Here is a 25,732-nt window from a genome sequence, read left to right as displayed (position 1 = left end):
TTTTTGAAAACATGTCACAGAGCCATTTCATAAGCCTCCCTGAGGTATCTCTCCTTCCTGCCTATTGATGCTTACATGAAAACAAAGCTACCAAATCGCTGCTATGTGATGGGAAAGGTGCGCACTGTTTCTCCAGACCCTTCTCTCCTCACTCGTCAGTTTCCATCCCAAAGCGCCTGCTCTCCACAATGACTCCAGAGGAAGCGGGTTCTCCTCCATCCCGCCTGCCATGAGGCCACACCCCAGCTCTTTCCCAGCCCATGCTAGTAACCATAGAGCATTTACTGATCCACGTGTCTGCTGCTGTCTTCTCTCCTTGGAGGGAGCAGTATCTCTGGGGGCAGTTGGCATTTTTCAGGACAGGGAGCACGAACGGTCAATGGCAGCTTGAAAGGAGGCTCACCAGAAGCACAAAATGTGGGACGTCACTCGATGAACCCACCAGACTGGCGAAAACTCAGTGTTGTGGGGGCGCTGGAGAAGAAGGTGCGTCCTTTGTCGCTGAGAGGCATACACCACCCTTATAGTCTCTTTGTAAGATACATTTCCATTCCTTAGCAACCTTACAGTTCGGGGATGGGGTGGGGGCATGCATTTGTAACGAGGAATAGACAACCATGTTCATATTGACTGACTGTCAGTCACACACTCATACAACAGGAGGTAAACCACTCCACCTTTACGCGGTGTGATATTGTACAACATGAGAAAGTGAACTAATCATAGCCAAATGCATCAATGTGACTTATAAAAAACAAACAGGCACCACAGGGTTTGCCCAGCACCCTGGTGCTGTCACACAAGGCTGTCATTACCATATGGAATGATAATGGTGACGGTGAAGCTACCGTTTATGATCATTACCTGGTCCTCTGCTGGGACCAGGCGTTTCCACAGACAAGGTTGTAGGCAGTCCTGTGTGACTGGACCTACTGCTATCCCCCTTTTGAGTACTGAAAGCAGACATCAGGAAATCTCAGAAAGAATAAAAGTGCCCAAGGCCCCATGGTTCATATGGGGCAGAGCCAAGGCGTGAACCCTGGGCTGCACTTCTAATGCTCTAGGGGATGGATACACGGGGTTGAAAAGAAATTCAAGGCCTGGGTCTCCCTGCTTGGGGGAGAGGCATCCCCAGGAGGGAAGAGAGAAGAGAGTCTCACCTCTGGGTCCCAGTCACCCTAGCACATGGGAGTGACAGAGTTGTCTCTGTCTCTGTGTCTCTGTCTCTCTCTCTCTCTGTCTGTCTGTCTCTGTCTCTCTGTTTCTCTCTCTCTCTCTCTCCCTTTCTCCGTGTGTGTGCATGCATGCGTGTGTGCGTGCGTGTACCTGTCTGTCTGTGTATGCACAGCACCTGGGCATGCCATGGTGCACATGAGGAGGTCTGAGGACAACTTTCAGGAATTGCTCCTCACCTTTCCACCTTGTGCTTGAGACAGGGTCTCTCTTGTGTTTGCCACTGTGCAGAACAAGCTGGCCTATTTGTGAGCTTCCATTTCCCCTAGGAATGCTGGGATCACAGATGTGTACCATGACACCTGGCTTTTTACCTAGCTTTGGGAAATCCAACTCCAGTATTCTGGCTTGTGGTGGTGAGCACTTTGACTTTGGAGCCATTTCCTTGCTCCCCACCTCCACCCCCTGCTTTTGTGGAGCTCAAACACAGGGCTTTGTGCGCACCACCACTGAGCTAGCCCAAGCCTTTGCTCACCTTTTACTTTGAGACATGGTCTCATTCTATAGAGACATTAGTGCTGGCCTTAAGCTCACTCTAGCCTATCCAGGCCTTGAACTTGAGCCTCCTGCCTCAGTCTCCCGAATAATTGGAATTACAGGCTGACACCAGACCCAGATCACCTGTGCTTATTACACGATCCTAGTCTATGTCTCCAGGCTCCGGGCTGAGTATGTTTGGGTTTCCATCAATGTACACATGCCGCGCCACACTGTGAAGTCACACCAGATCACACCGCGGGTCTCAGCTGCCTGAGTGCTGTTCCACCTGAATGCCTGGGAACGTCCTGAAACCTTTTTCAGTACCTCTTCCTCATTTGTAATATGGGGGTGATGATGAGAGTCACCTCACAGGAGTCTCACACGTCACTGGCCCCGAGGGGAAGAGATGGAGCTCACCATCAGGGAGAGTCACAGAAGGCCACACAGCCTGGCCCGAGGTAGAGCTAAGAATAAATTTCAAACATACACTGTTCTGTAGGCACAGAACACGGCCATCACTCCATAGAGGAGCACGTGCCCCCAGAAATGGTTCTAAAACCCCGCTATGCTATGTCTGCTAATTATAAGCTTGAGAAACACTCAGGTCCCCCAAAACTTCAGGCCCTTACAGGAGAATAGGCAGCTGGTGGGGCAATCCCACCTGGAGTGTGTAAGCTCATCCAGCATGGTGCTCCTCCCCTCTGCCTGCCCTTGTGCCACCAAGCAAAGCACGGCCCGTGAGGTCAACGGAGCCCCAAGATCTCTGTGGAAAGACTGCCTCACAGAAGTGAAGGGACAAGTCAGGAAATGGGGAAATGGACAGGTCAGCTGTGAGTGAGTGTGAATGGGTGTCTTGGCACCCAGGGCTGGCCTCACATGCCTCTGTACCTCGGTATCACAAGGAAAGCAATGTGCGAGTGGAGTCCTGGCCTCGGAGCACTCCCAAAGCTGGGAACATTGTAGCTCACAGAGGCCCCATGACTCACGCAAAGCCACACAAATGGCAAACACAGCCTTTGGTTGGAAAGCCTGTTTGCCCACCTGACCAAGCTCTCCTACTGACCTGAGAAGGCAATGGCAAAGATCCCACCCGTGGCCGTGTCCCGGTGGAACTTGAGCAGGACCTGGTTGGAGGAGCTGTGCGCTATTTTCTTGGACAAACTCCGGGTAAAGACACCAAGCTGTAGAGAAGTCTGCTGTGGCCCGTCCCTGCGCAAAGGGAAGAAAGTCTTGCATGTCATCAGTGGCCTTGAGTGTCTGCTGCTCCTGGAGCCATCAGTGAGTGGCTCTGAGAGAGGCCTGGAGTGGGTGGCCGAGATTCTAGGAGACCCTCTCCGGCCCCTCTCTGTGAGGTCTTTCAGCAGAGTTGATGGCATCCTTAGTCACTCAAATCTTCACTAGCCCTACCCCTGCAGGGCTACTGGTGCAACCACCCAGCCTGTTAGGGGCCGAGGAACTAGGTGCAACTCTCTTGCTGTTCTCTCTCCTAGCCTCTTGCCAGGCAAGCAAGCCACGGTATCTTTGGGGGAGGGGACAGATGATTTATCACCTGGAATCTTATCTAGTGCCCCCTTTTCTGTTCATATCCATTGCTTGGAAATTACTCAGAGTTTTGAGAAAAATTATTCCACCCCCCTGTGGTAATTTCTAGAATGGCATTAATCTCCAAACAAAGGAAGTTTTTAAAATGATGTATACTTCGTCCATAGATTCAATTGTTTAGGGAAAAGTGTGTAGGAAATTGCCCTTAACCAACTAAGAATATGCATTTCCATTTTAAAATCCATTCAGGCTGCTGGCTATAGAACTCTGTAGCTAAGTGTTGAGTTGCTCAATTCAGTAACCGCTAACTGTACATGGTTACTTACATTTAAATTCATTGCAATTAAACAAGACTTAAAAACCGAGCCTGGTGGCTGCCATGTTGGATGGCATGGACATCAAATGCCACCATCAGTTTAGAATGTTCTGTTGGGCAGCACATGGCTTAGCACATGATGACCAGAGTAACTTTACAAAATGTCACGTCAAGCCTTTTTGTTAGCCTGGACAGCTTGGTTAAGTATATGTAGAATGCGGAGTAAGTTCTGGAAACATGGAGGAAAGCCTGCATGTTCATGCCATCCCCAATCATGCACGCACGCACTGGGAGCTTCCCTGGATGTAGAAAGGGCCCAGGCTGGGGACCACTGACCTTTCACTCCTCCCTTGTCACAGAGTCAGTGACCTGAAACTGAGCTTCCTTTTGCTCCGCTGTCAACCCAGGGTCTGGTCTTACCAGACAGTGATGTAGTCTCCAAAGGGCTCTATCTGGAGCAGGCTGAGGTTGAGATGGACGCCATGGCCAATGGGCACAGTGATCAGCCAGACACAGTCCTGGGAGCTGGAGTAGGGACTGGGGTAGCCAGGCGAGTACACGGTGCCATTGAAAGAGGTGATGTTCCCACCGCAGGGGACTGCCAGGGAGGAAGCACAAAGAGATGAGTATGTGACATTCCTACCCACCCTGATGAGAACCCAGATTCCTTCCTGGCAAAACCCCAGCTCTCAGGGTTGTTCTGCTAGGAGGTTGGTGGAGGGGGAGAAGACACAGGGCTGTGTGGTTGTGCCTGGATGTCGCTGACACTGCTCCCAGGCTGTCTATCCTCACACGTCTGGTGCCTCTGTGTTCATCCACCTCGGTCTCCTTGTTCTATTTCTCAGAGAACGGCCTGTAGAGAAGGTATCACCCTGGAGAGCTCCTCTGACCCTGTCCTAGGAATGGGGAGGAGCAGGTGTTAGGATCTGGGCTGTAATACCTTTGCTGGGAGGAGCTAAGGGATTAGAACCATCTCTTTCTTCTCTGACTTGTTTTTCCTAGAGTGCTCTTCTGGTCTAATTTTTTAAATATTAAAATTAGTATTTTAATATGTATAGCATTAAATATATAACAGTATAAAACACTAAATTTAGTATTTACTTATTTTTGTGGGCATGTGCATCTAGGATATGCATGTTTGTCTTCGTGTGTGTGTGTGTGTGTGTGTGTGTGTGTGTGTGTGTGTGTGCTTGTGCATATGCTCATGCATGGGGGGCACTGAGAACTGTGGCTGATGTTGGACTCTTCCTTGATCACTTTCCATCTTATTCTTTGAGGCAGGGTCTCTCAGTGGAAACCAGAGCTTGACAATATGGCCAGTCAAGCTAGATAGCTTGTTCCAGGGGATCTCCTGTCTCCACCTTCCGAGTGCTGGAATTACAGTTGGGTCTCCACACCCACCATTTACATGGGTCCTGGGAATCTGAATGCAAGACTTCATACCTGCATAAACAAATGTTTGGTATGGTTTTGGGATTTATTGATTTATTTATTTTTTGGCAGTAAGGCTAAGGTTGGGCTCAAATCATGGCTATGCCACGTATCAGTCCCATGACCATAGACAAGTAGTTCACTCTCTCTGAGTCTGTTTCCTCAGGAGTTAAACAGTCCCTTCACGGGACTGTGGGAACAATTAGGTAAAACAATTTATGAGAAATGGTTTGTCAGGGCTGGAATGAAGCTGAGTGATAGAGAGCTTGACTAGCATGCCATCAACCAATCAACCAACCAATCAATCAATCATCAAGATGTGTGTCTCGGCTTCTTGCCTAGAGACGCAGCCCTTGCTTTAGGTCTCTTTCTCAATAGAATGCTACTTCTTTGCATCCACCACTGCTGGGTGAGCCATCGGTGGTACCTCTTGGTTCTCAGGAAAGAAAGCAAAAGTCAATGACAGGGTGCAGAGATGGATGGGACTGACAGCTGACCCCAGAGCTGGGGCACTCTATCAGGGGTTACTGTCCCTGCCAAGCCTTCCCATTTCAAGACGGATTCTAGCATCTCCTCCACAGAAATTCTGGGCTGTCAGAGTAAGATAGGAAAGGAAGTGGAAGTGGGGTGTCTCTACAGGGGAAGGGGGCTGCACAGCCTATTGGTCATCCTCACCCTGGTTCTGCTTAAGGAAGATGGCCCAAGAAGAATCCATCTCCAGTGACCTGAGATTGCCAGCTTGGCTCTCACCAAATACATGTAGGGAGAAGGGGATGAATGGGACAGGTAAAGGGGAGCCAGAGTTATCAGGAAAAGGCATTATTCTCTTCCCTTTGGGAAGGTTCCAGAATTGATGCTTTCTCTCCACCATTCAGCTCCTACAGTCTCATTGCAGCACTTTCCCGTCTACCTAAGGAAAAATAGCCCATTGGGCTGGGTATGTCAATGCGTCGGCTATAGCACACACCTCCAGGTCCTTCCTAGTACTTGCCCAGAGCTCTGTCACATGGGCTGGAGTGGCTTCTACCTACATGGAAACAGGATGAACAAGGCTTTCCTGGACCTCTGCCTTTGATGATCCCATAGAGTAGCAGGTGGAGTAGGATGGAGTAGCAGGTGGAGTAGGATGGAGTAGCTGGTGGAGTAGGATGGAGTAGCTGGTGGAGTAGGATGGAGTAGCTGGTGGAGTAGGATGGAGTAGCTGGTGGAGTAGGATGGAGTAGCTGGTGGAGTAGAATGGAGTAGCTGATGGAATAGGATGGAGTAGCTGGTGGAGTAGGATGGAGTAGCTGGTGGAGTAGGATGGAGTAGCTGGTGGAGTAGGATGGAGTAGCTGGTGGAGTAGGATGGAGTAGCTGGTGGAGTAGGATGGAGTAGCTGGTGGAGTAGAATGGAGTAGCTGATGGAATAGGATGGAGTAGCTGGTGGAGTAGGATGGAGTAGCTGGTGGAGTAGAATGGAGTAGCTGGTGGAGTAGAATGGAGTAGCTGGTGGAGTAGGATGGAGTAGCAGGTGGAGTAGGGATGGAGCAGCAGGTGGAATAGGATGGAGTAGCAAGTGGGGTGGAGTAGCTGGTGGAGTAGGATGGAGTAGCAGGTGAAGTAGGATGCTTTGTGTCTATGACTAACCCCAGGAAAGACCATCGGGGCAAAAGAGGGACATACCTTCACACCTGGGTAGGGGATGGTCCCAGTTCCGATTGGTGCCATGTTGACATGTGAGGACGGGTTGGCCAGTCAGTTGGTATCCTGGAAGGCACTCAAAGGTCACCGATTGTCCGACATTATAGCCAGCTCCCCTCACTATGCCATTGGCAAAAGGCTCTGGGTCTGGGCACTCTTGGAGTTCATAGGCTAGAAAAGATTAGGAGAAAAGGTCACTTTAGTCTTTCTGTGGAAATTCTTTCCAAATGGAAGATTGTAGTGTCGAGGGTTACCATTGCAGCAGAGCTCCAGGACAGGATCCAGATGGACCAGACTGGTTGTCGGCTTTGGATGAGTTCCTTAATTTCTCTATGCACCCCCTTTTCCTTATTCATAATTGTTGCGAGGGCTGGTGCAATGGCATCTGTGTTGCCCTTCGCACAGTACTGACACGTGGGAGGAGCCCCATAGATGCTATTGATGGCGCATATTTCCACTGGAGAAAGGCTCACAGAACACATTGACGGCAAAACTGCTATTCACAGGACATCTTCTCAGGGTCGGGCATTGGCCTAGGTGCCTTTATGTTGCTTATCCAGAGGCCACAAACACAGTGAGGAGAGGATATAAGTGGGGCCTTTCCAGCCCTGCTATAGTTAGAACCCATGAAAACATTTGGGGGGGGGGTAAACCAAATCTACAGGCAAAATGGGAGCTTTTGGGGGATGAGGTGGGCCATAAGGAATGTGTGACTGCCATACAAAAACATTCTTTGGAGGAGTAGGAATGCTGCCCTCATGGCAATGGCTGAGGCCTGTCCGACAGGCAGAGTCAGCTGAGGCACTGGCTGAGCGTGTACCACAGAGCAAAGGCTCCAACTAATTGGGCACACTGGCTGAAGAGTATCCTTTGTGGCAGTAATTGGGTATTCTCCACACAGGAAACTGGCAGAAGAGGGGGACGGACTAGGTGCACAGCAGAAACAACTCAGTAGGAACAGCTGGGCTGAGTGATGCTCTGCAGAAGTGGATGATTTATCACATGTAATAAGAACAACCCTGACCTCGAGGCTAACGGCTCCTCCATGCCCTCTCTGCAGTGGTGGCTGGGCTTCCTTCCTTCCTCCCTTTTTGCCAGGAGTAGTAGTAGCAGTATGCATTTGGGATGCTGGTACTGAGAAGGTAGAGACAGGCAGATGCCCGGAGCTTGTTAGCCACCAAGTCTACTTGGTGAGAGCTAAGCTGAGAGAGAGAGAGACCTGGTCTCAAAAAGGAGTACACAGCACCTGATGCATGAGGGATGGCATAGGAGGTAGGCGTCTGGCTTTTACACGTGTGCCCCCCTGCATATGTACATGCACCTGCATAAACACATACATGCACACACACACACACACACACACACACACACGGAAGTAGAAATGTCTGAAATTAATATATTTGTCAAAGAACTAAGCAGACGCCATGTGTATAGGTGGGCTAAGAGAGGTGGCCCTGACAGTGGAGCCATTTTGGGTGATTTGCCCATAGTGTCTTGGAGGAGGCAGGGCCTGCTGCCCCAATTGGACAGACGGCAAGGAGAGTGAAGAGAGCACCCACGAATCAAAAGCAGAGTGGCTTAGATGAGAGTGTCACTTGAATAAGTAGCTTTTCCAAAAAGGAGAAACTTCCAGGAGGGTTGCCTCGGTTCCTTTCATTCCAAGACAGACCTCAGAGCCCTGGAAGATGCCTCAGAGGGAGAGAGAGATCCTGAGGAGAGAGACTATTCCATTTCTTTAAGCAGGCCTCCCCAGGGAGAGGGGCTGGGCTTCCTAAAGGGAGGGCTTACTGTGGGGACACTTGTGAGTGCAAACTATTATCATTTGAAACCTGAGTTTGACAGCTTCCAACACTTTGGAGCAGTTGTACACTTTAGTTATCATGCCATGAATACGGTTCTTCTGAGGTTTTCATGTGTGTGTGTGTGTGTGTGTGTGTGTGTGTGTGTGTGTGTGTGTGTGTGTGTGTGCAGGCCAGAGGTCAGTTCTGGTGTCTTCCTTGAATACTCTCCAACCATATTTTGAGGCAAGATCTCTTAATGAACCTGGAGCTCAGCAGGTGAGTAGACTGGTCAGCTAATAAGCTCCCAAGATGCTCCTGTCCCCACCCCCAGTGCCAGGGTTACAGATGCAGGCCTCAGGAATTTTACACACTGAGCCATGGAATAAGTTAAGGGTAAGCAAACTTAGCTACCACTAAACATTTTATGGAAATATCTGCTTGAGGAAAGACAAGGAAAGCAGCATTTAGGGATGCTGGACTGTCCAGTTAGGGGAATTTTGAGGAAGAAAGAGCTATGTTGTTCTAAGGAAAGTTGAGGGCACAGAGAGAACTGCGGCTCACAGAAATAGCTTCAGTGGGGACAGATGGCTCTTTCCCAAAATTGGGGACCCAAAGAACCCATTTTCTTTGGAGGGAAAGCATGGGGTTCGAGTTCAGAGCTCAGAGCCTGTTTGTACTAAACACTGTGGAGAATGTGGATCCATTGGTCAGAGAGAATCATTTGCCGTCCATCACAAATTAGAGGCACCAGCGGATGCAGCTGGGCCTCTGGCACTAGAGACGCTAGACTGAGAGGCTGGGGCCATCACAACTTGGAAATCTTAATGAAGGCTGAGCTCCAGTCCGAGAGGGAGCAGGTGGCCTGGTGCTGAGGAGCACACAGGGAGGCTTGTGACTCACAGGAGCAGCAGGCAGATCCTCATCACAGAAGGAACGGCCTGACCAGTTATGTTGTCCTTGGCTCCTCAGAAGGACAGCTGGGGACCTCAGGTAGGGCAGCTCAACAGGAGCCCTTCTCAAAGAAAGGAAAAGGCCGGGAGAGCCGAGAGGATGTTCTCTGATACAGGGGTGACAGCTGTGTAGGCGGGAGTGCTCAGGTCTCTTCTGGGGATCCAGGAGTCTGAAAAAGACACCTTTACAAAGACAAGCGGGCTTGCCACACTGGGAGTGCGCAGGAGCTACTGTCCTATGGCATGGGCTTAGTGTGTGGCCTGGGCCTGTAAGGGGTGTGAGACCTTGGCCCAACAATTGTGTGGTCAACACTCATATTTAGGAGAGGTGTCAGAGAGAAAGCACAGGTGGCACTGTGTCTCTGCATAGTCACATGTTGACGTTTAAATGGCCAGATCATCAGAAAGTGACCCGATTTGAAGAGATGACCTCTGCCCATTCCACATGAACTAGAATGGCCGTAGGGCACAGACTCGCGGTCTGATGTGGCTGCTATCTTCATAAGGAGAGGGGGAGCATGAGCGACCTCTGCACTACATCCCATAAGGCTGCGATTCATTTACGTTCCCGCCAATAGCATGGGAGATCCCTTTTCTCCCATGTCCTTGCCTTGCCAGCACACAATCGAGGACATTTTGAATGCTCATCACGTCAAGTAAACTGTAAACGTCTAGGCTGATGGGACTGCAGGCCACCTTGCTTTGATCAAACACAACGTTTCCCGTCTTGAAACACCACATGGTATTTTATACTTATGTACAATAATTATGTGTCAATCAGGGAGCAGGGCGGGGGGGGGGGGCGGCTAGAGGTTTGGAGATGGATACTAAACAAAGATGAAGTCAGAGACTGCGGTGATGAATCTGCAAGCTGACGCAATGCCAACCGCGGCTGAAATCACCCAAATCCGGTCCAACACCTGGAGTAGATCCTGACAAGTCTCAGAAGGAACCCGTCCTGCTGACGCCTTAATCTTGCTCGTACTGCCGTCCCCAGACTTAAGTTCTGTTGTTCAAGCTACAGGGTTGTTGGTATTTTGGGATTTCCACTCCCCCCCGCCACCCCCCCCCCCAAAAAAAAACCAAGATGCAGGAAGTGATGGTGGCCGTGGTGTGTGTGATAGGGCGTGGTATCTGTTCCAGGCAGAGCAAGAGTCTTCCATGACTGGGACAGAGGACGATTATTGGTGTGTCTTGACTCACTGTCAGTCTCACACCACTGCTCCCCTGCCCCTACTTGCCAACTTGTCAGTCTCAGAAACTCCTGCATAGGAATAGCTTCTGTGACATCTCCCCCACCCTCCCTGTCTGGGTGTGACTGCCTGGTCAGTACCAACAAAGGTTGGCATGGTTTGGGGTGGCCAAGCCCTTGTGCTCCCAAGACAGACAACATGCGTGAAGGCCGTCCCTGTGCAACTGGCCCAAGTGTGCCTACGTCAGGGGTTACCCTTTAAGGCTGCCCCGGAATCAGAAGCCCGGTCCTTGCTAAGTGTTCCTGTCTTAGAAGGGAGGGGCTCCCAGCTACAGGGATGAATAAAAGCCACGTTTCAGGAAAACACGTATTGTATGGTACTCTTTCCATACTCAAAATATATTTGGTCAAAACTTTTACACTTACATCTTCTTCCTAGGTTCACAAACACACACACACAAACACACACACACACACACACACACACACACACACACACACACACACACACACACACACACACGGGGGTTGTCTCTGGGAAATAATCACATCCTGATGCTGTTTTTCCCCCCTCGTTTTTGCTCTTTAACAAGCTAAATATGTTAGTGGGTTTTCTGTATAGCTGAAACTTAACAGAGTATGGGAAACTACAAGGAAGTACTTACAGTGGGATGCAGGGCTGTCTGGACCAAAGATAGTCCCTCCCTCTGCACAGGGGAAGGAGCAGGACTGTGAGAGTAATGTGACTTCCCTGACATGTGACGTAGCCTGTGTGTGTCCTCCTAGCCAATACCACACACTGAAGCCTCATCCTCTAATGGGGGGGGGGCAGCATTCAGAGGCTGGACCTCTGTAGGTCTTCACTGGAGAACAAGTCTGGGGTCCCTATCAAAGAGGCCTAAGGTCCTTTCCTCCATCTGCCAAGTGAGGATGCAGTAAGAGGGTGCCACCGTGTACCAAAGAGCAGGCTCTCCCAGATGCGGGATTTGCCAGCACCTTGATCTTAGACTTGCCAGCCTCCAGAAGAGGGAAGGATGAGTTTCTGCTGTCCCTGAGCTTGCAGCACTTGCTACAGCAGCCTGAGCTGGCTGGTGTCCCCTGATCACTGAAACATGTTTACAGTTGTAGGGTTTTTAAAATAAGCATGCACTAGTATTAGCAACACACACACACACGTGTGTGTGTGTGTGTGTGTGTGCGCGCATGTACGTGTGTGCATGTGTGCCTGTGTGTGTGTGCCTGTGTGTGTGTGTGTGTGTGTGTGTGTGTGTACCAGGAAGTGAGTGAAAGGAGCTAAGCTGGGACCTGAGCAAGTGTTTCACTCAGTGACACTTAGGAGAGCATTCCGGGCAGAAGTTAGGCTGGTGTGGGGCTGCCACGAACAGTCATGATGAATGAGGGACCCCTTGCACGGCAAAGCTTGTGATGGGGATCTTTTCTGGGAATGCACACTAGGAACCCTGGGCCTGCAACTGGGTTTCGTGTGAGGAAATAGAACCTCTGCAAGCATACAGGTGAGTCTTCCCGAGGAGACGCCGCCTGAGGTGAGTGCTGCCAATGCTGGAATTCTCCATTCTGTCATGGGGGAGCTTTGCTGAGACTGAGCTTCCCAAAGCCAAGGGGAAATGGCGGTCAGTGGATGTCAAGGGTGCTTCAGAGGAAACTGATAGGCTTTTTTGTCTAGGATGATTTTAACTATCAGCTCCAAACTGGGTTAGGTAGCTAGTGAGGTGAGGTTCAGAAAGGTAGCTGCCAACCAGAAGCCTCCTCAGAGAGGCCTGCTGCCCCTCAGCCCTTCTGGCATCTCCTCCCACGCAGCCAGGCAGGGAGATGCGTGGCTGTGGGCCAGACACGGGGTGGACAGTGGAGCAACCCCTCGACCTTACCCTGGTACTCCAGCTTGAATCCTGGCCGATTCTGGGAGTGGTCGCTGTGGAAGTACACAATGGTATCGTGGGACGTGGAGAGCAGCGAGCCTGGCAGTTCGCCCCCGCTGAACCTGCCCATCATGCGGCTGGTCTCGGAGGGGCCACTCCGGATCTCCAAGAAGTCATGGTTAGGTTCCGTGGAGAAGTTCAAAAACTGGATGTGAGCACCTGGGAGGGGAACAGAGGCAGATAGTGCCCAGAGCCACACAGCCTTGCTTCTGGAAGGCTGCCCCACTACAGTGTCTCCTTCAGGGTCCATAGTCCCCACTGCCAAAGTCCCCAACCCAGGCAGGTTCTTCCAGGGCACAGTCTGAGCTCTGCCCGAAGAGTCCCTCCTCCAGCCATCAGGGAGGATGGGAAGTCAATAGACTTTTTCCTCAGGAATAAAAGCTCCGGTAATTTCTGAGTTCCACCCAGAGCCTATTTGATTTCATGGGAAGCCAACTTCAGAGTCAACATTTGATTCCATTTGAATCCTGTCTGACATCAATATAAAGGCAGTTTCTCTAAAAGAGGTGTTTAGTTAAAAATAACAAGCCCCCATCGAATCAAAGGGCACATGTGGCCTTCCTTGCTGGTATCTTCTAGAATCTTTAGGACGTGGCTGTGCGGTATGTATTGTCTCACCTGGTCCACTGAGAAGTCAAATGACGTTTACACTATGCGACCTTGGTGGGATCATCAAGGTCTCTTAGCCACCTGTCGGGTTACATGGATTTAATTAAGCCCCTGGGGGTACATATTTACATAAGCCATGGAGAAACGAGGTTGGAACAGAAACGTTGGTATTTGTTTACAGACACGGGTTTTCAAAATTGGATTACTATGGGAAAATGTTCCTCAGTGAAAACCTATTTACTGAGAGTAAGAAATGCCCACATGTTACAGTGTCAAACGAGAAGAAGAAGAAAAAAAAATCAGACACTGGAAATAGAAAGATGTGCATGTCAATTGTGATTTGTATATTTAAGAGCCTGGAGGAATACACATTCATTAGCTAATAATACCGGATGAGCATGTGCCATGGGCTAGTGTCACGCTAGGCATAGCCCAGGATGAACAAGGTGGGACGGTCCTTGTGCTCACGAGTCCCAGCTGTTACTAAAGATCTCTTCGTGGTCACATATTTTGATTTTAATGTGTTTGTCTGTATTCGCTAATTTGGTAGAATGCACACACACCCACCCCCAACTGTTTGTGTGTCTTAGTATGTTAAAAGGAAAGATTAGACAGATATGATGCTAAGGATCTTTCATTTCCTGTCCTGTTCATTCACCTTAGCTGTGTGTTATGTAATTCTGTTTTATGCACCGCCCCTCCCCCCTACCCCCCAGCTCACTCTTCTCCTATGAGCACAGACTGCTGATCCATCACACCGCTTTAGTCTGAACCACTGTCTGTAGAGCTGGGCCCTCTAGTCCTTGCCTTGCATTCTCCCATGCTGGAGACCTCTACAGCCCTTGTGCCCACCCAACCTTGGGTTCCTTGAGTCCCATGAAAAGGACAGGGCTGTGTTCGCCACCTCACGGCAGAGGCGTGCTACTGCAGAGGCCCTGTATGCAAGAACAACCACGTTCTGGTGAGAACCAGAGTGTGGGAGCCCATTGGAAAGCCCACTGGAAAGCGAGACAGCCTGCGACACCACTGGACCTGCAGCAGGCCCAGTTCCCAGAGCTGGACCACAGATGTAGGACTTAGAGAGAGTGTGATCTGGTGGCTGACCACAAGGACTCATAGAGGGCAGCCTCCTGCTTCAACTCCTGTCTGCCCGTGTGCTACCTTCTCCTGTCCTTTGCCTTTAGACGTCCTTCGGTCCCAAGCTTGAAGACACAGCAAAAGGGACTCTGGTCCTCTTTGCTCCGTGTCTCAAACCCAGACTTGGCCAAGGCATCCAAAGTTGTCTTTTTGGTCCCAGTTTCCTTCAGGGATGCTACTAGACTCTGGATTCTAACCTTTGAGGGTCACCCCACTACCCCCCTCCCCTCCATCTAGATTTAAAGAAGGCCAGCGGGACCACTGCTTTCTCTCATCAGAGGACATACTTTGGGTTGATTAACGGATGATCAAATGAGCAGCCTTCAGGTTGAGGCTAGTGGACTGAGGGGTTCCCGGCCTGTGCGGCAACGACCCTCCATGGCAAGAGGAAGGAGATGGAAGGGTAACACCCAATGGGGCGTGGTAGTTATCAGTATTTGCTGTGTGTCACGATGAAACCCATTACTTTGCAGAGTTAGTTACGCAAATACAAATGTGTAAGAAAGAGGAGTCCTCAGGACAGTTCTGTTCCTAGGGACGGAGTAAGACTGGGCAAGAGGACCCCCAGGGACAAGCCATCAGTTGGCACAAAGCCTTAATCTCGTTGGGACTGATAACCAGGGTTAAATATATTGCCACTACATCCTACATGAATTGCCAGCAATTAAAATTTGTCCCTAGACTAGTGTCCTTCACAGCCAACAACCCCCACGCCTGGAGTAGTCCATCCCCCTCTCTTTCAATCTCCAGGCCAGCTAGAATGTGCCCATGAAGAATGCCAACTCGATTTCATATTGACCTGGGCCCAATTTAATTAGGATGATAAATGGGACAGGGGAGTTAAAAGCACAACTTGAGGTCTAGTCTCAGTAAAAACGAATTTCCTTTTCTTTTATCTCAAGTAATTTCTTCTTCTTTTCTTAAAAAAAAAAAAAAAAATGATCCTGGGGACAGAACTTTGCACAGGGCATGCTCTCTCACCTTGAGCTGTTCCTTCAGAGCCACCTCTTGCCAAGTTTCCTATTCTGTACCCCTAGGCTTAGTTCAGGACTTAAACTATGGTGACCCCTAACCTTCCTTCCCTTTACACATCAGAGTCCCCCATCCCCCAAGACTACACAAGTCAGCAACAGATGAAGCCCAGGAAAGGGACAGTGCTGAGGCTCAGCTTCTGCTGGGATGGGCAGACAGCTAGTTTAATCCAGGCCTGGGCCCAGAGCCCCTGTCTCCCTGGGCCCTGCAGACTCACCAAAGCCCACGGGCAGCGCGATCTTCCAGGAGCAGTCCATGTTGCTGGGGTAGTTGCCTGGGAAACCGGGGCTCAGGATCACCCCCTCCATCTCTTCCACTGCCCCTCCACATTGCGCTGTGACAATGAGAGTAGTCGGGTTACAGGTCATCCGGGAGAGTGCAGGGCTTTGCAAGAGTCCAGAGCCACAGTTTTAAACATGGCCTGAGCCGTAAAACCCCCTGATAACCCAAAAGGTCTCCCTGAGCATCTGTCCACACACGTAAAACTAAGCACACCAACTCAGGGCTAAAGCGCAGCCTACGGTGCCAGGAGTGCCAGCCCTGACCATGCCCTTCACAGGCCGGTGACCTTATCGAGGACATCCAGGAAGTGACAAAGCTCTGCTCCAAGAGAAGTCTGATGCTTCCACTCCTTATATGATAGTCATCCTCCCCTCCCCCCACTCTTCCCCAATCCAGTCTCCAGGACAGCAGACAAAGGAGAAAGGAAAGAGAAGGGACTGTCAGACATCGTGCGTTCATTGTCAACTTGCAACTGTGCCAGGCTCTTTGCAAATCTGTCTTCTATGGGGTTGGGTGGCGTGCCATCAAGGCTCGCTCGCCATGACCATTCCGCTGAGAGGGAGGGTCTGGAGACCTCTAATTTTCAAGGTGTGTGGGGTGCCTCAGCAGCTGCTCAGTTGAAAATGATTTATTTCATGTCCTATGAGGAAAGATTGTGTGGGCAGAAAGGGGCTAATCAGCCATGGAGGCTCAGGGAAAGGTGTTCAAGGAAGGAAATGCCAGAGTCCAGACTTCCTGGGCAGACTAGAAAGGGGCAGACCAGGATAGGACGGTACTACCAGTACGTCACAGTTCCCACTTCACTTCCTGAGGGACTCGGGGAGAGTTCTCCCCCTCGCTCCCGCAAGCCCAGCTTCTGAAGCAGCAAAATGGCACTCAGGGAGCTGCTGTGATGGGACCCAGGGAATGACGTGTTTCTCTTGGTGTAGGAGGGCTGGCGCATGCTGCAAACTCCAGGAGTGACGGCTGATCCTCTTGTGGTTTCCTTGGCCAAACCTCCAGTACATACTGGGTGAGTGCATAGGGCTTCAGCCACATATGTGACCTGCTCTACATGTGAGTGAAAGCACAGGCATGAAACGCTGTCATGCCAATGCACATTTCATTGAGCCACTTACTTTCTGGGGGACAAGGGGGTGCTTTGGAGTCCGGCACTTAGTAGACATCCTGTTACTGTTTGTTTCTTGCGTGACCTGACCAAAATGCTCCGAAACACCCTTGTGTCTGTCAGTTTCCACAACTGTGCCTACCATGGGCTAAGCAGTGAAGCCAAGCCAAGTCCTTATTTTATGCGCAACCCATGGCATTGCAAGGGGGTTTATTAACCTGCCCTTTGACAAAGTCATGGGATAAGGCCAATATGTCGGATAACGCCCTCTGGGGACTGGCTGGTTATGTGGGATCTCGGTCTAGGGACTGGCTGGTTACATGGAATCTCAAGTGGGCAACCTTTTTTGTGATTTTTCAGTTGGTGGCCAGAGCCTTTTAGAAGTCAGGGCAGCTTTAAAAAAATGTCTCTCAGAAGCTGCTGACTTGGAACAGATCCAGAACATCAAGACTTTGCTTTGCCTTGAACTTGAGCTCAGCAGCAGAGCTCTCCTGAGCTCTGATCCCCAGGGATCTGGACCTCAGCGGTTTCCAAGTGGGGTTCTCTTACCAATGCAGAGTGGAGGCGGGTAGTTCCATCGGCGCACAGTCCCAGGCATGCAGGAGATGTGGGCGTGGCCCTGGAGGGATCAGAACAGGAGTGGGCTAGAGGCCCCCAGGGGCACAATTATACACATAACCCAGAACAGGGGCTTGCTCTAGGCCTCATGTTAAGGGACAAGGCATTCAGACACATAGGATCACTTTGGGATTTGAGGTAAGACAGAAGGAGGGAGATTTGGGGGGTGGCACTTATTAAGAACCATCACTAAAGAATTCTCATTACAGGAGGATTCCTTGTGAGGTTCCTCTAATTACTAAATTCCCTCATGGCCCTCAAAGGGAAATTAAATTTTCCCAAAGTCCAATCAAACCTGACTTCGCAGGAAACCATTCCAGGCTGGATTGTTCAGAGTCCTTACCATCAACAAAGTTTTGTTTTCAAGAGAACAGTTCCAGGAGTGGGTAGCTGTCCCCAGGGGGTACAGAGGCTACATTCCACCTCGATGGATATAGCTCTGCTGGTACAGGGCTGGGCAATCAACTCAGGGGATGCCTGCTCCCTGCCCTTGAGGTTTGGTCCAGGGGAGGTAGGTACCTGGAGGGCGTATCCCGGCTCACACTGGAAAGAGACCACATCATTCACCAAGTAGCGCTCGCCTGCCTTCACCCCATTACTGGGTACAGCTGGTTCGGGACAACTGCTCAGGCCCACCGCTGAATGAGACGGAGGTAGGGAGAGAGGAAGATGGACAAGATTGGAAGGTTAAGACGACAGAGGCTGGGGGTGGGATCCAAGGCTTGTGCCTTTCTGAGTGCTTGCCAACCTCTTCATCCAACACACAGAGGAAGTTAAAATGTGTAGGACGGAGGCCCATCAGGTCAAAGCTGGGTCATGGGGTGCCACTTTGCGGACTTTGGGTGGTTTGGGCCCCTACTGAGCTCTGCGTCAGGAAACCCTGGCTTCTCTACCTGAGCTTCTCCCTTGTTGCTCTTATACCCGCTTTCAACTTCCCTCCCCTTTCTCTGTCCTCAGAAGACAGTGTCTATAGCAGGAAGAGAGGCCACAGGAAGGATAGAAGAACAACAAAGAGTTAAGGACGGGGCACTTCTGTGATGCTAGGGATCAGTCAAAGCCCCCCTCTCCAGCACAGGCTGGCCTGAGAGAAGTTGGCCCCCAAGCAAGCCTCTCCCCAGGTCAGACCGGTCCTATTCTATAAGGGGAGCTCCTTACGTGGAGTCCTGCATGCCCAGCACTGGCCCTCGTGCACTGTAGGATCCTGTCAGCACTTCCAGCTGCTTTCCAGTCACCCAAACTCACAGCCACTGATGACTCTTACAACCTGTCCTTGAATCCCTGCCCTCATTGCCCGCTCTGAGGAGCATCTTTACGGCCATCATGGGTAACTCAAGGACCTTCAAGAATTGGCCAACGTCCCTGCCATGGTTAACTCTGTGGCGTCTCAAATTCTCCCTTGTTCTCTTTCTTTGACTTAAAGCTTGATCCGTGTCCCTTCAGTGCAGGCATCCTAATTGTCCCTTCCCTGGGCAGCCGTGACATCATATGCATGGCCATCTCGGGAGGAGCTGTTCTTTCTGAGCCTGTCCCCTGAGTGAGGCAGGGTCTCTGAGTCTGTCGCCTCATCCCACCCCCTTGCTACAGGCTTTAACAGCCACCTCACAGAGAGGACACAGGGTGACGGTGGCTAAGGCATGTGGTCTAAAGCCATAAGATTGGCATTCAGACCCAAGTCAGTCTGATCCAGGTCTGTGCAAGAGCAGTCAAGCTCAGGCCACAGGAGCACATTCCAGCTGTAAGATGTATGAAGGCTCTCCCCCCCCCCTCCATGTGCTGGGAGGCTCATAAGAAGCGCAGGGCCTGCTATATAGAGTTTTCCTCTCCTTCAAAACAGGGCTGTAGGGGGGCCAGCACTGTATGTGGCTATATGAGCTGGGTCATGGAGGTTTAAGAGAGGGGAGCCTTTTTCTTCCTAGTGGCTCCCTGGGAAGCCTTTAGGTAGCTAAATGCCCGGGGGGGGGGGGGGGGGGGGGGAAGAATGAGGAATTACCTGGCAGCCCAGGGAACCTGCCACTGGCCTGTCTCCTGAGTCCTCAGTTCACTTTACAGGTAAAACCCTGCTAACACAATTTTGCTTCTGAGGGAAATCGACATTCTATAAAGCATACAAATAATGTGTGAAGGTGCTGTTTATCCAGTGTAGTTGTCATTGTCATTTGAGGACATGTGTCATGTTTTAACAAATGTTTACATTTATGTGACCCTAATCAAAACTAGGGGTCATGAGGCTGGGGACATAGCTCAGTGGTAGAGTGGTCACCTAACATGCGCCAGGCTCTGGGTTTCACTGCTGATACCACAAACCCCTAACATAACCAAAAATAATACCAAATGTGCTGTTGTCATCCCATAATATACCGCTGTCCCTTCTTCCCCCTTGCCAGGCTGCTGTCGCCCTGTACATGCTTCTGAGATGTGACAGATGTTTGGAAACTAAGCCTGTTGGTGGCTATGTCCCAGCCCCTTCGCAGTGGGACAGAGGCCCTAAGGATGATGGGTAAAGCAAGTGGGAAACTGAACGCGAGGCTCTCCATCATGCCTGACTGCTGCTTGCCTTTGCAGGAATGCCCTTACCATTCGGTTGGAGTGCTCACAGCTCAGTAACATAAAGCCCTCTATTGGAGAGATGTTGAGGACAAAAGGAGACTGAACAGGTCTACAAGTTGTTACAGGCCTCACCTACAGGAGCACGTCAGTGCCTTCAGGCGGCAAGCATCCTGGCATCCAGCTGGTCCTCCCTCAACTACTTGGATGAAGTTCATTCTTGGAGACCCAGGTGGCTGTCTGCCTAACAGTTGGTGCTGGTCCCATTCTGACCCCATCAGATCCTTTCATGTGTCCATATTGTCACAGGTGGCTGAACCAACGAGGCCTCTCAGCCTCACTTGCTTTTCATTCTAAACCTAATTCAGGCATGGCCTTGGGCTAAGGCTTGCCTGGCTATTGTGGGCCCCATTCCTCCATGCTTTGTAGCGTACTGAGTTGCATTGACTCACCTCTTGCTTCTGCATCTCTCTGTCTCCCTAGGCTTTGTGCTTTTAGAGGCAGGGGCCGTGCCTGACTTGTTTTTGCTGTGTGGGCTTTAAACAAGACCTGGCACATGGTAGGCACTTCCTGCTTCTTCATGGTGCTCACCTCTCTCCTTGCCTGTAGTGGTTTGGATGAGAACACCCACTGTTGGCCCATATGTTTCAATACCTGCTCCCTAGTTGGTGGAACTGTTTTGAAAGGATTAGGAGGTGTGGCCTTGTTGGAGGAGGCGTGTCACTGTGTGTGGCCTTTGAGGTTTCAAAAGCCCATGCTGTTGCAAGTTCTCTCTCTCTCTCTCTCTCTCTCTCTCTCTCTCTCTCTCTCTCTCTCTCTCTCTGCCTCTCTCTCTCTGTCTTTCTCTCTGTCTCTGTCTCTTGTCTCCTCTCTCTGTCTCTGTCTCTCTTTCTCTCTCTCCTCCCCTCCCCCCACCTCCTGCTTGTGGATCAGATGTAAGCTCTCAGCTGCTGTTCCTGCACCATCCTGCCTGTCTGCTGGCATGCTTCCTGCCATGATGATTATTGACTTGCCCTCTGTGGTAGATTGGATAAGTATGGCCCCCATAGATTCATGTGTTTGAATGCTTGGCCACAGGGAGTGGCACTATTAGGAGGTGTGGTCTTGTTGGAGGAAGTGTGTCACTCTGGAGGCGGGCTTTCAGGTCTCCAGTGCTCAAGCCACCCCCAGTGTGACACACAGTCTCCTTCTGCTGCCTGAGGAGCAAGACGTAGAACTCTCAGCTTCTTGTCTAACACCAAGTCTGCCTACATGCTGCCATGTTTCCCATCATGCTAATAATGGACTAAACCTCTGAAACTGTAAGCCCAATTAAACATTTTTCTTAATAAGAGTTGCTGTGGTCAGGGTGTCTCTTCACAGTAATAAAATTCTAACTAAGACACCTTTTGAAACTGTAATCGCCCATTAAATACTTTCGTCTGTAAGTTACTTTGGTCATGGTGTCTCTTCACAGCAACAGAAAATTATTTGAGGTACTGTCCAGGTGGAAGTCACCCATGCCGGTCTTCGAACCAACGTACAGCCATCTAGAAATACAGACCTGTGAGAGCCATGCCACGCTCCCTTGGTTTCATGTATCTCTTTGGCTGGATTCTGGGATTCATTTTCATTATCTCTGACCCTACCAAAATCTATCAGAGATCCTAGCAAACTGTGTCAGAGCTCCTGAAATATTGGGAACACTAAGAGGTTATTTGTTGAGTGCCTGTGCAGCAAACACTGGTACCCACCAGTTCCTCCCTGTACCTAGTGTGAGATGGGAGCAAGGCCAGCAATTCTAGGAGAAAAGCCAACTCCCCCAAAACTCCTTTATTTTCCCAGGGTCACAGTCACAGTTCTTGCTGTTCAGGGATTTTAGAGGTGACCAGAGTGAATCTTGCAGATGACAAGTGAGACTTTGAATGAGAGAGGGAGCTTTGGAAACAACTACATCATCAGAGGCACCAGGGGCCAGTTTGTAGAATCACAGGAGAGAGCAGCTCCATTTTCTTATATCCCAGGTTATCTACTGGGGCCAAGATGGATGCTAAGCACTGTTCACTCAAGTCCTAGGGTGTAGAGGACAGACACTTCAGGGGTCCTGGCTTCATCCCACTGCCGAGTATGCAAACTTGAGAGGGCTTCGGACCATCTCTAACCCTTGGCATCTTCCTCTGGTCAGTGGTAGACTTAAGTGGGAAGGAAGGGTAAAGCCTCCAGTGAGAGTAGGGATCCAGCCACCATTTGTTCCCACCCAGAAACCCACCCAGAGCCATGACCCTGGATTCTCACTTTTGTATTCCAAGTGGAAGCCAGCAGCAGATACACTGATGTCTGAGTAGAAATGGAGGTAGAGCTGGTTGGAGGTGCTGTTCAGGAGGGCAGGCACCGTAGTTCCTGGGCAAGAACACCAAGGGTCATTCAGGCACACCTAACTTCTCCGTTTCTGCCGCCTGCTGACATACTGCTCCCAGAGCCCCCACAATGTTCCCAGTTATCAAACTTAACTAAATGACTAACGGCAGGTAGTCAATGGACCAGGGAAGGGAAGCCATGGATGAGCAGTGCCACAGACCTGTGCTGCCAGGAGCGGATGCTCCTCAGGCAGTTAGAGGGCTGTGAGTCTGGTCCCTACTCAGCCATCTTCAAAACAATTCCAACATCTACAATCATCTGGTCAACTCGGCAGGGAAGACAGTTTGTGAATCATTTTCCTGTCATGGATCTCTGGGCCATAAAGAATCAGGTAATTTCCTGGGCCATTGTGCAAACCCACACACCATGCTCTGCCTCATGCCTGCCATTGGATGGGCTGTGGTGCTTGGTGGGCGGGGTGGGGGTGGGGAGATCCACTTTGGGGAAAAAGTTGGGTTGTTCCTTTAAAAAAATGAGATTATAGTGATTCTATTTCTGGATATATGCTCTTGATGATGGGCAACACAGGTGACGTCAGAATTTGCACATGCGAATGTCCACCCTAGCACATCCCAGCTGTGCTCATCCTAGTCACTGCAGCTTCATAATGAAAGTGACACAGACATCCACTGAGTGATGGGTGGGTGTACACAGCCTACTCACACAGCACAGTGCTGACTCAAATAGACACTGGGAGAACCCTGAAAACGTGTTGAAGCCAATCAGAAAGCCATATGGTGTAAGATTTCCTATGTATGAACTGCTTGGACTAGGACAAGTCCATGGGGATTGAAGGATCAGTGGTTGCCAGAGGCTGGGAGCAAGTAGGGGAATGGAGAACGGTTACAATTGGTGCCTGGTTTCTTTTCAGGGCGATATAAATGCTCTGGGATTTGTTAGGATTGATGGCTGCAGATCATTGTTAATATACCGAACCTCATTCAATGATGATGATGGTGGTCATGGTGATGATGATGATGGTGGTCATGGTGATGATGATGATGGTGGTCATGGTGATGATGATGATGGTGGTAATGATGATGGTGGTGGTGGGGTGATGATGATGGTAGTGGTGGTGGTGGTGGTGATGATGGTAGTGGTAGTGGTGATGATGATGATGGTGGGGTGGTAGTGATGATGATGATGGTGTGGGTGGTAGTGATGATGGTGATGATGATGGCAATGGTGATGATGATGGTGGTGGTGAGGATGAGGATGATGATGATGATGATGATGATGTCTACCATAAGCCTCTGAATAGAAGTGCTGGATGTCCCATCTTACCTGAGAAACTCCCCAGCATGGTTACGGTGTTATCTGCTCCATCAAACACTTCTAGAGAGTCCCAGTTCTGCTCTGTGACAAAACTGATGACTTGAATCTGGAAAGACACAAGGATCGAGTTGTCAGTCACACAACTCAAGTGCCTCCCTCCCTTCTCTTCCCATGGGTAGTTCAATTTCTCAAACACCTGCTCTGGGCCTGACACTGTGCTGGCTCTTTCCCATAAAGGTACCATGTGGTCCATAGTTATCTCTGGAGCTCACTGTCTGGTGGGGAAGACAGACATGAGATATGTGATCATAGGACAGAAGGACACGTAATGACATTTCAGAAAGTGGGAATGTTTCAGTTGAGCTGGATTTCTCCCCATGTAGCTCAGGCTAACCCTAAATCATTATGTGGCTGAGGATGACTTTGAACTTTTAATCCTCCTGCCTCTGCGTTCCTGGGAGTTGTGATAACAGGCATTCACAAGCACACCTGGTTTATGTGGTGCTGGGGACTGAACTCAGAGTGTGTATGTCAGGCAAGACATCTATTGCCAGAGCCACCTCTCTGGTCCTTTCACACATTTGGAATATTCTTTAGGTTTGCTCCTCCCATTGGGTGTGTCTAGCTCAGCCCCTGATTACCCCATTGGCCTGGCAGGCTCTGGATCCTCTCCTGTGGCCCCCTCTGTGCTGTTCTTACCCCGGGCATATGTTACACATCCCAGTAGCCCCAGATGTCCTCGATATGTGCTTGACTGTCCTCCATGCCTCACCTGTGCTTGGTGATCCACTCTTTCCCCATTTATCAGCCATGCCCCCTTTCTCTCCTTAATGATCTTAGATAAACAAACACCTCAAGCCATCTGAAAGTCTCCTAAGAAGCTTCCAAAGTTATAGTCCAGTTGTAAGCCTATTTTCTTCTCTGGGCCCTGCTGGCTGGCTGGAGCTAACTTCCACCTCTCATCATCCCCGAGTTAGCTGTCTTCCCTCCCACCTTCTCCCAGAGTTTCTGTGATCTCCTTTTTGGGAGCTGTATTTCTATATCCACACGGTGCCCCCAAAGCCACAGGGGACAGGGACGGAGCTGTTATTTCTCCTTCTATCTCAGCCTGGCTCAAGGTCCAGCATCAGCCAGGATCTGTGGGCAGCCAGTTAACTGAGGTGCCTCCTTGTTCCTACCTGGATGCCTGCGCCTTCGGGGACCATGATCTTCCACACGCAGTTGAGGCTGTTGAGGTATGGCTCCGGGAAGCCGGGTGACAGGATGGTGCCCCTGCGCTCTGTGAGGTTGCCACCACATGGCACTGGAAAGAGACAGGGGCCGGTCAGAGGCTCCTCGGCTCATCTTTGGGGTGCTTCCACGGGAGCCTCCCTCAGGGACTTGTCCGTTGGGTCCTTACTTGGCCTCCTCCTGACCTAGCTGCTTCTCTCACTCCCACTTCCCTGAGGATCCCTGGCCTATACTGAGCCACCCTCATGTGCTGGCCTCTCCCTTGACCCCCCCTCCCCCGGCCCACCTCTCTCAGGATCTCCAGTATGCTATAACTCATCTTGAGTTGGTTTCTCCTCTAGCTCTCAAATTCTCCACCCACACCCCAAATCTCACCACCTGTAGGGTCCCTAGCTTCTGCCGGGCCTCCATTTCATGAGGATTTCTCTCTTTGGGACCTCCTGTTCTCAGCCCCCTTGATGGCTTGACTGAAAACAATGGTCCTCCAGTAGCTTCTACCTGTTCCTCTCTTCATATTTCTCTCCTGTTCCATGTTCCAGCCCCTCTCTGTATCCACACTGCTCCTTAGGTGCTGAGAAGGGCTACGTTGTGCCTTGAGAATATCTCTGATGACTGACTGCGTCCCTCAGGGACAAGAGGCTCTGCCCTCAGTCCTTTCCGCTCTCCACTTATTCCTCTTTCTCAGTCTTGGTTGTCAAGTCACTTACCCACACAGGTTGGTGCGGAGACGTTCCACTGGGCCAATGCCCCAGGTACAGGGAGGCACTCGATTTCTGGGGACCCCTGCAGGGCATAGCCCGAGTTGCATTCGAAGCGTACGATGGCCCCCACGGAGAAATCACTGCCAAGTCTCTTGCCATAACGGGGTTCCGGCACAGAACTGCACTGTGTGGCGCTGGTCCTGGGCACCGCTGTGGGGAAAGGGACTTTCATGGGGGCAGACCTCACTCCTGTAG

At 50.6% G+C, this 25,732-nt stretch overlaps 1 protein-coding gene across 1 annotated transcript in view; it reads right to left on the bottom strand.

Annotated features, from left to right (window-relative positions):
- Csmd2 (CUB and Sushi multiple domains 2) overlaps window positions 1-25,732 on the bottom strand; it is a 561,027-nt gene that overhangs the window by 59,472 nt on the left and 475,823 nt on the right. Inside the window, exons 34-44 of the mRNA XM_051172054.1 lie at window positions 25,484-25,687; window positions 24,725-24,849; window positions 23,556-23,652; window positions 22,149-22,253; window positions 17,850-17,968; window positions 17,262-17,331; window positions 15,540-15,656; window positions 12,494-12,703; window positions 6,667-6,855; window positions 3,992-4,169; window positions 2,777-2,922 (exon numbers count right to left, since the gene is read on the bottom strand). Coding sequence (XP_051028011.1) covers window positions 2,777-2,922; window positions 3,992-4,169; window positions 6,667-6,855; window positions 12,494-12,703; window positions 15,540-15,656; window positions 17,262-17,331; window positions 17,850-17,968; window positions 22,149-22,253; window positions 23,556-23,652; window positions 24,725-24,849; window positions 25,484-25,687 — 1,560 coding nt within the window. The remainder of the gene's footprint in view (window positions 1-2,776; window positions 2,923-3,991; window positions 4,170-6,666; window positions 6,856-12,493; window positions 12,704-15,539; window positions 15,657-17,261; window positions 17,332-17,849; window positions 17,969-22,148; window positions 22,254-23,555; window positions 23,653-24,724; window positions 24,850-25,483; window positions 25,688-25,732) is intronic.

This window comes from Acomys russatus, chromosome 29, assembly GCF_903995435.1.
Source record: "Acomys russatus chromosome 29, mAcoRus1.1, whole genome shotgun sequence".
NCBI classification, from domain to species: domain Eukaryota; kingdom Metazoa; phylum Chordata; class Mammalia; order Rodentia; family Muridae; genus Acomys; species Acomys russatus.
Note: the sequence above shows the minus strand (reverse complement) of the source record. Positions and strands in the feature narration are given on the sequence as shown.